General features: G+C 42.3%; 1 protein-coding gene across 1 annotated transcript; it reads right to left on the bottom strand.

Annotated features, from left to right (window-relative positions):
• Positions 1–10,263: 10,263 nt before the first annotated feature.
• On the bottom strand, positions 10,264–12,265 carry LOC122325488. The gene is made up of 2 exons (XM_043220528.1): positions 11,961–12,265; positions 10,264–11,914 (listed from the first exon to the last, which is right to left on the bottom strand). The coding sequence occupies exons 1-2, from the start codon at positions 12,263–12,265 to the stop codon at positions 10,264–10,266; spliced, it is 1,956 nt and encodes a 651-aa protein (XP_043076463.1).
• Between the last annotated feature and the right edge of the window lie 1,174 nt (positions 12,266–13,439).

Below are 13,439 nucleotides of genomic sequence, written 5' to 3'. Positions count from 1 at the left end.
AGTTTCAACACAGTGACTCTAGGAGCCTTTGGCAGGGACTGAGAAACATCACGGACTATAAAACGCCAACCTCCAGAGTGGAGAGCGCGGATGCTTCTCTGGCAGACGAGCTAAACACCTTTTATGCTCGTTCGAGGCTGCAGCTAATCACGCTAATCACGCTTAGCGCCGCTAGCGCATGATGAACAGCACGCACGCCGAGAGAGCCGGAGAGAGGAAATCGCGTTCACCATTTCGAGCACGACGTAAGGAGGGCATTCAGGAAAGTGAATACCAGGAAGGCAGCAGGACCTGACGGCATCACAGGTCGGGTTCTGAGAGCCTGTGCTGACCAGCTAGCACCGGTGTTCTCTGAGATATTTAATCTCTCCCTGAAACAGTCTATAGTCCCCTCATGTTTCAAAGAGTCCATCATTGTTCCTGTGCCGAAGAAACCTCAACCATCTTGCCTAAATGATTACCGCCCTGTAGCTCTGACGTCTGTAGTGATGAAGTGCTTGAGAGACTCGTCAGAGACTTCATCACCGCATCACTACCGGACACACTGGACCCACTTCAGTTTGCTTACCGCCAAAACCGGTCTCACGGAGGATGCCATCACACACCTCCTCCACACAACCACAAGCCACCTGGATTTTAGGAAGGGAACTATGTGTGAAAATGCTGTTCGTGGACTATAGTTCAGCGTTCAACACCATAGTTCCCTCCACGCCACCTCGAAGTTGGAGGTCCTGGGACTCAGCCCATCCCTGCGTCACTGGATCACCAACTTCCTGACCGACAGACCACAAGCCGTCACGGATGGGAAAACACACCTCATCCCCCCTCACTCTCAGCACTGGAGCCCCTCAGGGTTGTGTTCTGAGCCCCCTGCTGTACTCGCTGTACACACATGACTTTGTGGCCACAACAAACTCCACCACCATCATTAAATTTGCTGACGACACTGTCGTGGTGGGCCTGATCTCCAACAACGATGAGATGGCCTACCTTCAGGAGATCAACAACCTGGAGAGATGGTGTCAGGAGAACAATCTTCTCCTGAGCGTCAGCAAAACAAAGGAGTTAATAGTGGACTTCAGCACGAAGCAGGTGCGCTCTTACCATCCCATCAAGATCGACGGGACCCCAGTGGAGAGAGTGGACAGTTTTCGGTACCTGGGTGTTCACATCACGCAGGACCTGTCTTGGTCCTGTCACATCAACACCCTGGTGAAGAAGGCCCGGCAGCGTCTATACCATCTGAGGCGCTTAGGGACTTCAGACTCCCCATCTCAGGTGCTCAGGAACTTTTACACCTGCACCATCGAGAGTGTCCTGACGGAAACATCACCTCCTGGTTTGGAAACAGCACCATGCAGGACAGGCGAGCCCTTCAGAAGGTGGTGCGGTCAGCTGAGCGCACCATCCGCACTGAGCTCCCTGTGCTGCAGCACATCTACAACAAGCGGTGCTGTACCAGGGCCAGGAAGATCGTGGGAAGACCTCAGCCATCCCAACAATGGACTCTTTTCTCTGCTGCGTTCAGGAAAGCGCTTTCGTTCCCTGAAGGCAAACACAGAGAGAATGAGGAGGAGCTTCTTCCGCAGGCCATTCGGAGTCTGAACCAGAGAACACCCAGCACCTAATTACCGGGATTCCGATGTTCACCCCTCTTTCCCCAGATACTCGCCACTTACTTTGGACAATTGCACTAGCCACTTTGCACTGGACACTGCACAGCCACTTTACATTTTACTTTTTTTTTTTTTTTACACTACACTTATTTACATTTTATTTTTAAACTTTGCACACTTTTTTTATACATATTTTTATACATTATTTTATTTTATATTTATATATATTTAAATTCTGTTTTTCTGTTTTCTATTTTGATGCTGGACAGTTGTAAAAAGCATTTCACTGCATGTCGTACCATGTATGTATGTGTATGTGACAAATAAAATTTGAATTTGAATTTTGAATTTGACTTCCTTCTGCTGAGTCAAAAGTCGGTCAAAAGTTGTCCAAATGAACTTGGAAGCTCGTTAGAATAATGCATCTATATGAAAACGTTAGGAGAAAATAAGGACGTAAACAATTTCTACACTGTGAAATGAGCAACTTCTACCTGGTTTAACGTGTAAGCAAAGTTAGGTTGGTATAAGTTAATGCATTTAGGTTGATTCAGTGATATTAAATAACCTTTTGGACGAAAAAGATTTGATACTGCATTTGTATTAATTAGAAATTTATATCAGCCTATTTTCATATTAATAATAAAGCAGAAAGACCAGAATTGCATCATATTTCTCTGTTCAGTTTTTGCCTTGAGGTAGCACACAGACACCACTTTGATTCACTAAGTGCTAGAGGTCCTTTAAAGATTAAATAAGTGTTCACCGGTAAACATTACTTTATCCCATTAGGTCTGTCTCCATGGCTCATTTCCATCATCATTCCTGTGGTACTACTGCATTAATTTTGTTGGAATGCTCTGTCATTATCTGCATTCGGAGAATGAACCAAGAACCCAAATATGCTGCTGATGAATGGAGGAATTGTGAGTATTTTAATGGATGTCAAAGCTCATGGAGTCCAAGCATGAGACGGAGGTTAGGAGAAGGTGAAGGGGGGCTTATGACACTCATACTGAACACATAGAAATCTCACATATGTCCTTGGGATGTGGAGGTATAGGAAGTTTGATGTTGCCCTTATTCAACTGTTATACTGTCTTCTAAATATTGAGCCTTTGTCACTGTCATAAAAAGTAAATTCATTTCTGCATTTTATACACTTGGTATTCCTCCCAGGAGTCAGTCTTGTTCCCAGTGTTTCAATTCACCTTACAATGTGTGTGATTGAATACAGCCCCAGTTTAATGAAATGGCATGCCGGTTATAGTCCCAGAACCAGGTTGGTTCAGCAGATGCCCGTATTTCTCAGTGTTGTAGCTGAGAAAACAGGAGTTACCTCCTTATCTTCCCGTTTCACTTTTTTTTTCCGCAGTCTCCCTTTTTTCCGCAGTCTGAGCTAGAGAGGCTTAATAATATCCCAGAGGCACGGATGAAACGCTCTCTCTCCACAGTGTCTGTTTACCAAAGAGAGTGTTTGAAGTTGAGCTCAAGATGTCTTCATTTCTCCACCAGAGGAATGTTCCAACGGGAAAGATTCGTTATTCAAATGGGGGCGAGGTATGAGAAGAAATGATGAGGAAAGGAAAGAAATCAGCCAGTGTTTCCTAGATGTGCTATAAATATTGTTCAACCAGAGGATGTCGTGGTTGGAAGCATCTTTGTTTATACATATCAGAGAAAGCGTTGGAGGAACGAGCATCTCACGGCAGGATGGTTTAGCATTAGTGTCGTATCAGTCTGAGTCTCCCACAGCTGTATTAGTCTGGCCATCATCATTAATGCATCGCACATTTCTGTCTCTCAGGGCCTCCGTTCAAACATCTCCTTCATTTTAAATCTGAATACGAAGGTCAAATGTCAGATTTGCTCAACTTTTTGATATAGCGACATTGCCCATAAAATAACTTAATGGAGAAAGACCAAGTGTGGCGCATGAGTACTGAAAAGTGGAAGCTTAAGCAACTCGATCGCCAGGAAGACTCAATATAGGCCAAAACTCCTCTCTCTCCGTATACGGGACCTGAGATAAACTAATCAAATTACAGTTCAAATGTTTTTCCGAAGATGACTTCCAGCATTTGAGGTACTTCTTATCATGCTGTTTTATGTGCAATGTTTGGATTACATTAGTTAGTTATTTGATGCTACAGTATATTTGGTGACACAATTTGATCTTGAGATATTCTTCATGTAATAGTCAGAAAATTAGGCATTATTGATTGAAACTAATTGAAATTATTAATCATTATTAATAATAATAATAAAATAAAAAAACAGACCCCCTAATAAAATGTTTAGTAAAATAATTATTCTACATTTTACAAAATTATGAGAAACGATCCAATCCACTGCAAAGAACCATCTCCATTATTAAGGACCTTCTATGGAAACCTTTACACTTATATTTTGTGCAGAAAACATGTCTAACCTTTTACAAAAAGACACATCCCACTCAGAGTAAGCTGTAGCGTAATGATTTTGTTATTTGTGCTGTCTGTGTATTCAGCATACAGGAAGAGAGAGAACAACTGAGACTAAGCCATCGAGCGCCACGGTATCGGCCTTCTGTCCTGCGGCTGAACAGCTACTTATCAGGTCACATAAGCCACCCATTGATTCCCATTACTGAATCTTGTTATTGTTGGTTTGTATGGCTCAAGGGAGAGTTTACTGCTTGCCACTTAAATCAGTTGACTTACAGTGTTCCATTTGTGCTCATTAAGGCACGGGTCATTGAAGGGCAACATGCCTTCGTCACAGTTTGGGGAAAATAGATCATTTCACACTCGATTTAAACCACAATAGACTGCCATTAATGTTCTTGTAAACATTTATGTTTCTATTACCAAAAACTACATCATTTGCATTTAGGAGTTTGAGGTTTGTTTGATGTGCATGCCAGCTCAAATTAATTTTGGACGAAGGGAAATTCTGACCACAAGGTCTAGACTCATTTACAAAAATGTCATAGTAGAAGTTGTAACATGCAGCAGACCTCATACTGAGAGCCAAAGGTCTGGTTTGTTCGGTTTACATAAAGCAGGTCCGAGACATCATCTTATCTGAAACGTTGATACTATATGTGATTTTTTTTCTTTCGGGCAGTTTTGAAAGACGGAGCACAGAAAGATAATGCATTTACCAGAGTCTATTACACTGTACTTGTGACGGTTTGAACATCCTGTGACCTCGCTGTAAAGCGAGCTCCGCTTCTGACGGCACAGATGAGTCTGGATCTGGATGCCGGTTCTGTGCTGTCTGGCCTTGGAGGAGAAGAGAGGGTGGAGGCCGGGGTCATCATCCTCGTCTGCCCTGGGCCTTCTGAGAGACACGATCACAGGCCTGGCAGCTCCTCTGACAGTACTGAAAAGCCTCTGATTGAAGATGCACTGGAAGAGAGCGAGCCAGAGAGGGAGAGACAGACAGAGAGAGAGAAGGTGGAATATGGTCGGAGGGAATGAAACAAGCAGTCAAACTGTCAAGTGAGTCGTAAAATAGCTCCCACTTTGCCGAAGGACACTGCTCATCCTTTCCTGACAGCTCTCTTTCTCTTCCACCCCTCCCTTTCTGGTTTTCCTCTCTCTTTGCAATCTCTTTTTTGTCTTTTAACAAATCATTTTAAACATTATCTATCCATCTAAACAACTTTAAACTCATATACAAACTGCGCACACACATACACACTCACACAAATATAGTATATATAAGGGGAGATGAGGATTGTTGCCATCTTTTTTTTCTCCGTGCATATTTCTCGGTGTAGGTTTGTTTTTGAAAGACAGTTTCTATACAGATAAAGTCTGGGCTGCAAAAAAAGTTGAACATTTCTACCATTACTGCTCAGGAAAAAAAGGTATGTTGGCCAAAAGCAGTCAATGTCACAATAGTAGCTGAACATCATATTATACGTTTTTGCTGAAATGTAAACATTATGACAATTATGAAACACTCATTAAACATCAAATACGTAAAGGGTAACACACAAAGATATCGAAACTTTGCTTTGATCAACAAATTTTAATTTTTGGCCTGAAAACACTGTTCAGTCATGTAGTTAATATCTGTAACTCAACAGCTTTAGGAAAAATATACGGTAGTATCGACAATGCTGTTTTTGGAGGGCAGAATTTCTAAACAATATTCTAAAAGATTCTTGGCTACAGATATTTGGATATGTCATTTGTGACAGCTTCCTATCTTCTGTCTCGTCATCATGACCTTTGACCCAGGAAGGTTCTATGCTGTCTTTCTTCCTTTACTTTCCCACACAGGGTCTCTGTCAAATCCCAGAGCTCTTCCTTCTCTGCTCACGTACAGAATCAGTGTGACGTGTGAAATCCCAACATGATGCAACAAAAATATGATGAAACATCCCTGTAAATCTCTCACTCATTATTTCCCTTAATCCACAGCATTTTTCAGAACACACATGGTAGAATTGTGTTAGTAACATCCGTAATATAAAAATAATATTGTAAGTATTAACAGATTTGTCTTTTTTAATCTTTTTGTTTTTGCTTATTAAAGAAATATGGGTTTTTTTCTGTAACACACATGCGATGCTAGTTTGATAAAGACATGATTACAGTCTTCTTACACAAATCATAACACCATTACATAAGATAGGGTGAATCAAAATCCAATCACCAATTCTGAACATACTGTGTGTATCTGTCAATGTTATTTTAGTATTACACCTTTATTTATTTCTTTTTTTTTAAATATATTTCTATGTAGCTTCAGTAAATTCAGTTTTTAGTTAGATAACATTTTAGATTCTGGTATTTTAAAATTTTTAGCTACTGGAAATAATTTTCAAGTTTTAGTTTTAGTTATTGATAAACACTGATGTTTATATTTTTGTCCCAAAACAGGCAAAAATATGTTATTTTAAAGTCTCATGCAAATATTGTCATAATGACCTGATTTCTGATTGTTACCATTTTTTACATTTAAACACACTCGTACAATCAATGGTCGATGGTTCATTTCACTAACTGTAATTCATAACTGTAATTCCAGTACAACCAGCTATAACTCCTTCAGCAGTTCTTAAGAATGAGTCTTCATTATAAAATAGTGATTCAGCAGAGATGCTTTACACAATTCAGCAGATACAGCTAAAATAGCCAGAGGGGGGTATAAAGAGTTTCAATTCAGCTGGTAAGCTCTTTCTTCAAAACACCTCATGCATCATTATTTATTCAGAGCTCTGGTGATACATTGTGCAAGTCAACAGTGCAGTGTTGGAGGCCTGTTACCAGCTGATTAGATCTGGAGAACAGTTTGAGCTCTCTGCAAATAGTAGGTCCACATGAACTTCTGGCCATGTGGAAACTTTAGCAGAGTGATAGATGTGGGTGAAAGGCAGAGTTCAAAAGAAAACTGATAAAATATCATAAATAAATCATGGATCAAAAATGTATTCTTTTTTTTTCATGACTTTACTCCCATAGCTGCTCCTTTATTCTTCCAGCTGTAGTTTATTGCAGTTGCGTCATTCCGAATCTGTATGTTGTTAATTTTTCCATTGAACACAATTTTGAAATCGCATTTTAAATTCAGTGACCCTATCTGTTGAGCTTCAAAAATGAAAACACCAAGTCGCGTATGCAACTCCATTCCTTTATATTAAAGTCTTCTGAAGCCATTGGTTTCCATTACACTGTTTTTTGAAGTATTGCATCAGAAACGAGTGACAAAAATGCTAAATTGCGCAGAAAAAAAATTACGCTTTAAGTGTTTTTTGACGAAAAATGTGAATAATGATAGATTGATACGCATTTGCATCAAAAATGTAATGTGACTTTGCACTATGGGACAGCAAAACCTGAGCAACCAGCGGGCCGATCTCAATCAGCATATAAAATTTTATTATGGTTATTTCGTCAAAGTATTTCTATACAATTGCTTCCTGCTTTCATTAGTGATTTACATTTCCAGTTTATAAGGAAGTGAAGATTATGTTCTCTTTTTCACGTTGAATGTATTTGCAAATGTTATATGCAATATTCCAATTTTGCACAAAAGTTAAATTTGCAACTTTGGATGGAAACCCAGCTACTAAATAGCTCTGAGAAACATACCCAAATTTAAGTCAAAAATCTCAAGTTCGACGAGCTCAGCAATTGAGCAAAAAAGTTTCCATGATCAACCTTGTCATCTCTTTTTCATGTAGTTGCACAAATTAAACATAATCTTCTCCTGTCCTTCAGCAAACACTTTGCCGATACCAAAAAAGGGAACAAATGTGGTCAGTTGTCAGGAAGAACAGAAAATCACCAATGTCAAAATCATCTCTCAGCATCTCAATTTTGATCCAAAACAGTGAATGTCAATCCATCTTTGGAGATTTATTGACATCGCCTCTCCTTTGTTCTTTTAACAGGATTTTTCAATACATGCACTCAAAGGCCTCGAAAGCAAGCGGCCTCTGAGACTGAGGCGCCGTGGGATGAGCTGATTGATGGATGTGGGCATGCAGGGGGAATATAAATGCTGGCCTCTGATTCCTGCCTCCCTAGGGAGACACAGGACTTTCCCTTTTATGACTGGGAGCTTGCAGTGATTCTTCTGCTGCCTGGAGAGACTCCTACCTGAGCCTCACAGATTAAACAGAGGAACAGGACACTAGGCAGACGAGATGTTCAATCATCTAACACTCTCTTAAATTTAATTCATATTAAAGATGCATAGTGATATTTTTTTACATGATATTATGACTTTTACAGAGCCCTATATATGCCTATGTTCTGTCAGCGGTGCTTGTCATCTGCCTTTTTCTCCAAAAACGGCTGTGACGTTATAGTGTCTTACCTTTTTTTACTTTTCCGTCAGTGCTGAATTTTTTCACTTAGACTGCAGCTCTCCTGATAATGGCAAACTGTCTCTTTTCAGACAGTTCAGAGAGCTTCCATGGAGCTGTGGGATTATTGTAACTTCACATTTTCTTGGACAATTTAATAAAAGACAGTTTATATCCACCGTCATATTCATGTGAAGGGGATTTATTTCTGAAATGAAATATTGTTGATGTGTACAGCAGCTTACTCAAGAGGCTGAACTAGGTCTTGAAATAGTGGCTCTTCAATGAAAATAAACTGCATAACCATTAAAGCTGATTTTTACAAGCCCCCCGGGTGTGTGTGTGTGTGTGTGTGTGTGTGTGTGTTTGTGTAAAGGTACAATATATAAGTGATCCCAAAGGCTGTCAGCAAGCTATATATCCGCTTGCTCTCACGCTTGCCATATGAAGTAACCATGACGCCATACTATATTAAAGGGATAGTACACCCAAAATTCTAAATTGTGTCAATAATTATTACCCTCATGTCATTCCAAACCTGTAAATCATTAATTCATCTCTGATATTTCAATTCAAATACAATTTCTTGTGTTCAGAGAAATTTCTATCCTTCAACTAAATGTCTATTCACCCAAAAAAGAGTTTATCATATAAAGCAATCATGTGTTTTCAGAAGACTTGAGCTGCTTTTCCACTGTCGAGACAAACCATTCTCACTGCTTAACCATTTTATTCCAGCCCATGCTGAGACATTTTTTCATATGTGGCCGGGCAAGTGAACTTGTACTAAATAAAAAAACACAAACACCGCCAGGACATCTAACAAATAAGGGTTCTTTTATTCTTGACTGAGCTTAAAAGGAAACTCAGCATTAAGGTCTAATTCAGGGTAAGACAAAGTAAAGAAAATAAAAATAAATAAATTTACAGAGACAACCACCTAATTAACGTCAGTGGTCTTAACTTTCTGACGAGGTTTCACAGGATTACAGGCCCTTCAATTTTACCGGTGCAAACAAGGTTACAAAAACGGAAAAAGCGGCGTGACAAAACAACGGCGTACAAAACAACGGCGTACAAAACAACGGCGTACAAAACAATGGCGTACAAAACCACGGCAGTGGCCTATATGTGCTCTCCTGTTTAAACAAACAAAGAACAAAAAGAACATAAACATACATATCCCATTTGCGTATATATAGCTCCTTATAAGCATATTAATCATAAAATACACATAATGATACAGACTTTGAGACAATTAAATAGGCAACACTTACTCCGACTGATTCCACGAAGCACACAGCAAAAGCTCACATGGTCATTAACACTCGATCTCACATTTCGTTGCTCTCCTCTAACACAGTAAAGTATAAGAATTACTGCTCGGTAAACATATAATAACATACTTTACATTATTTAACACTTTAATTCTTGGGACATTTTATAGTAACTCACGCTCGATCTCCATTAACGTGGTCCGAATTTCCCTTCCCACTGGCGATCTCTCACGTGCAATAAGGCAACTCCTTTGTGATCGTCAAATGAAACCATGTACCCACACATTCACGAGTAGATATAAACTGGGATTTATCTCCTTTTAACAGTTTTATCAACTATTTCTTTGCGCAACGCTTTAACTCAGTTCTCTGTCGGTCGACGTGCACTTCTCTCTCTCACGTGTGCGAACGCTTATTTCTTAAAGGGGACAGCGCACATAACCACGTGACAGGAAATCAAAGGTGCATTGCCAGGGATATAAAATAAAATAACAGGTGAATTCTACCTGGTTACACTCTCCCCTGCCTACAGTCAGCGTCCTCGATGACTGCACAATACAATTTATTCATCCACTAATCCTTGTAGTTTACTGGATGTATACAAGACCACCCCTGCTAACACTTGGGAAAGAACATCGGGAGTAAAAGACACTGCATTACAGGAGGATTTGGGTAGTCTATTTGGGTTACTATGAACACCAGCATTTGACCGCTGTGTCTCTACGGGCGTAGGATCGGGAGCATCCACTTGAGTATTCTCTGCCCTAGGCTTCCGGGGCACAGGAACTGGTCTAGTCAACACTACATCTGTAGGTGAATCAGTCCTTTCAGTACCAGGTTGAAGGCTATCTTGAGCAGCACTCCTCTTGCCACTCACTGCTTCATCAAATGATTCCTGTGCTTCTTCTACTTCAGCCCCAGCACAATCGAATGGTGCCACACCCAGTTGCTGTGACTCCTCGGGCATTGGGTCCTTCTCAGGATATATGGTTTCTTCCACAAGCACACATTCGGCATCTAACGAAGGCATCTCGTCCACCAACCCTGAGGTTGGTACTTCTTCTACAGGTCTCACTTTCCTCCGTGGCATTGGAACTGGTCTCGGACAAAGCCTAATGCCTGATCGATGTACTCGTTTTGCAGGACCACCTTCAACTGGCTCCACAGTGTAGGTTGTCCCATGCACTTCCACCACCTGATAAACTGTGGGTGCCCAGGCGTCTTGAATCTTGTTTCGTCCTGGGGGCCGATAACATAAGTACACCTGCTGCCCAACCACTACTTCGGGACAGTATACTCCACCCTCACGCTGGGCAACTCGATCTGCGGCTCTCCTTTCAGTGTATTCACGTGCCCTGGTATGAGCATCCCGGAGCCGCTCCTTATGGACGGACAACCAGGCAGGTTCTTTTTCTAGATCTGGCTCCTGACCCAACAAGGCATCTACTGGTAAGTGTGGCTGTCTCCCAAACAACATGTAATAAGGAGAGTAACCAGTGGAGGAATGTGGGGTCACATTGTAGGCGTACACCAGCTCGGGTAAGTACTCTGGCCATCTCCGCTTCTTCTCTGGAGATAAGGAACGCAAGAGGTCGTGCAGAGTTCTGTTAAACCTCTCACATTGTGCATTCCCCTGAGGGTGATGTGGTGTAGTGCGGGACTTTCTCACTCCATATAGTTTACAAAGCTCTGCAATCACAGCACTCTCAAAGTTTCTTCCCTGATCTGAATGAAGACGCTGAGGCACTCCATATTTGAGAAACCATTCCTTTAGAAGGATCTTAGCAGTAGTGTCCGCCTTCTGATTGCGAGTAGGAAATGCCTGACTGAACTTCGTGAATACATCAGTAACAACCAGGACATTTTCCTGCCCATCAGACGCAGGTTCCAATGTGGTGAAATCCACTGCAACCACTTCTAGGGGATGAGAGGCCAAGAATGGGGTCCAAGGGGCTTGAATCTTGGGCTGCGGCATTTTGGCTAGCACGCACCGTTGACACTCCTTAACCCACTTATCCACAGCATTATACATCCCCACCCAATAACAACGCTGCTTGAGTAGGGCCAGTGTTCGCTCTATGCCTTGATGCCCCATTTGGTCATGGACACTCCGCAACACCGTTTCAACGAGACATTCAGGGAGCAGCAACTGTTGGCACTCCCCATAGAAGACGTCGTCCACCATTCTGTACATCAGTCCATCTCTCTTGAATCTTGTCCCACTGCTTAAGCATCAACAGCACCTGCCTGGACAAGTACTTCCTCTCTCGATTTGTGGGCTTCCTCTTCTTGTCCCAGAAACTTTTGAGCACACTGATAGTAGGATCTGTCTCCTGAAACTGGCGAAGATCATCCTTTGTGTATCCAGGTAACGTTGGAGTGTTCTCCAGAGGTTCCTCCCCAGTCTCTCTATCCTCCATAGCTGCCTGTAGCATTCCTATTCCTCCCTCTCCAGGACTCGCTGCTAGCACTGCCAGATCTTCTCCGACTGCAGTCCCTGCACGAAGCCCACTACAAATAGCTACACATCCATCGTACTCTGAATCCTCAGTTTCCACGTTCATCCCTTCCAGTCCTGGCCTTCTAGAGAGCGTCAGCTGCGGTGTTACACCTTCCAGGGCGGTACTGCACTTCAAAGTCAAATACTGCAAGTTGCGCAGCCCACCTCTGTTCAATGGCTCCCAACCTAGCCGTGTTGAGATGGCAGAGAGGATTATTATCCGTTAGGACAGTAAACTTGGATCCCAGCAAGTAACTCCTGAACTTCTCCACCACAGCCCATTTGAGTGCCAGAAGCTCCAGCTTCATACTGCTGTAGTTCCTGTCGTTCCGCTCTGCGCCTCAACCTTCGACTTGCATAGGCTATCACAGTCCTACTTCCTCCTTGTTGCTGATACAGCACAGCACCCAATCCTAGATTACTGGCATCGGTCTCCAGCACAAAAGGTAGGGTAAAATCTGCATAGCCTAGTGTTGGAGCACATGTAAGCTTCTCTTTGAGATGCTCAGAAGGCTTTCTGACACTCCGCTGTCCAGGAGCCCTTAAACAGTTTGTTAGCCTGAATAACACTCCCTGGTGGACACACTTGTTTACGACATCATGGAGTGGACCAGCCACCTTTGAGAAGCCCTCGATGAATCTCCGATAATAGCTGCAGAATCCTAAAAGGACCGCAGCTCCTTCAAAGTGTGTGGGAACTGGCCACTGTCTCACCGCACTCACTTTGTCTGGATCTGTAGATACCCCTTGAGCAGAGACCACATGCCCCAAGAATTTTACCTCGGACTGCAGGAAGTGGCACTTTTCCACCTTTACCTTAAGTCCGGCCTCCTCAACCTCTGTAACACAGCCTCAAGCCTCACTAACTGTCCTCGAATGTACTTGAATACACAAGCAAATCGTCCAAATAGACTAGCAGCGTTTGGAAGACCAGATCACTCATTATGGTCTGCATGAGACGCTGGAATGTTGCTGGTGCATTACATAGGCCAAACGGCATCCGCTGGTACTCATACAGGCCAAATGGGGTAATGAAAGCTGTCTTGTGCCGGTCCTTCTCATGAACTGCTACTTGGTGATAGCCACTCGCGAGGTCAATAGATGAGAACACCTTGGCCTTACTCAAAGCATCCAGACTCTCATCTATCCGGGTAATGGGAATGCGTCGCGTCTTGTTTTACAATTCAGCTTCCGGTAGTCCACGCATAGCCGAAGACTCCCATCAGTCTTACGGACTA

This window comes from Puntigrus tetrazona, chromosome 20, assembly GCF_018831695.1.
Source record: "Puntigrus tetrazona isolate hp1 chromosome 20, ASM1883169v1, whole genome shotgun sequence".
Taxonomy (NCBI): Eukaryota; Metazoa; Chordata; class Actinopteri; order Cypriniformes; family Cyprinidae; genus Puntigrus; species Puntigrus tetrazona.
The sequence above is the reverse complement of the archived record's forward strand: the minus strand, read 5'-3'. Positions and strand labels throughout refer to the sequence as shown.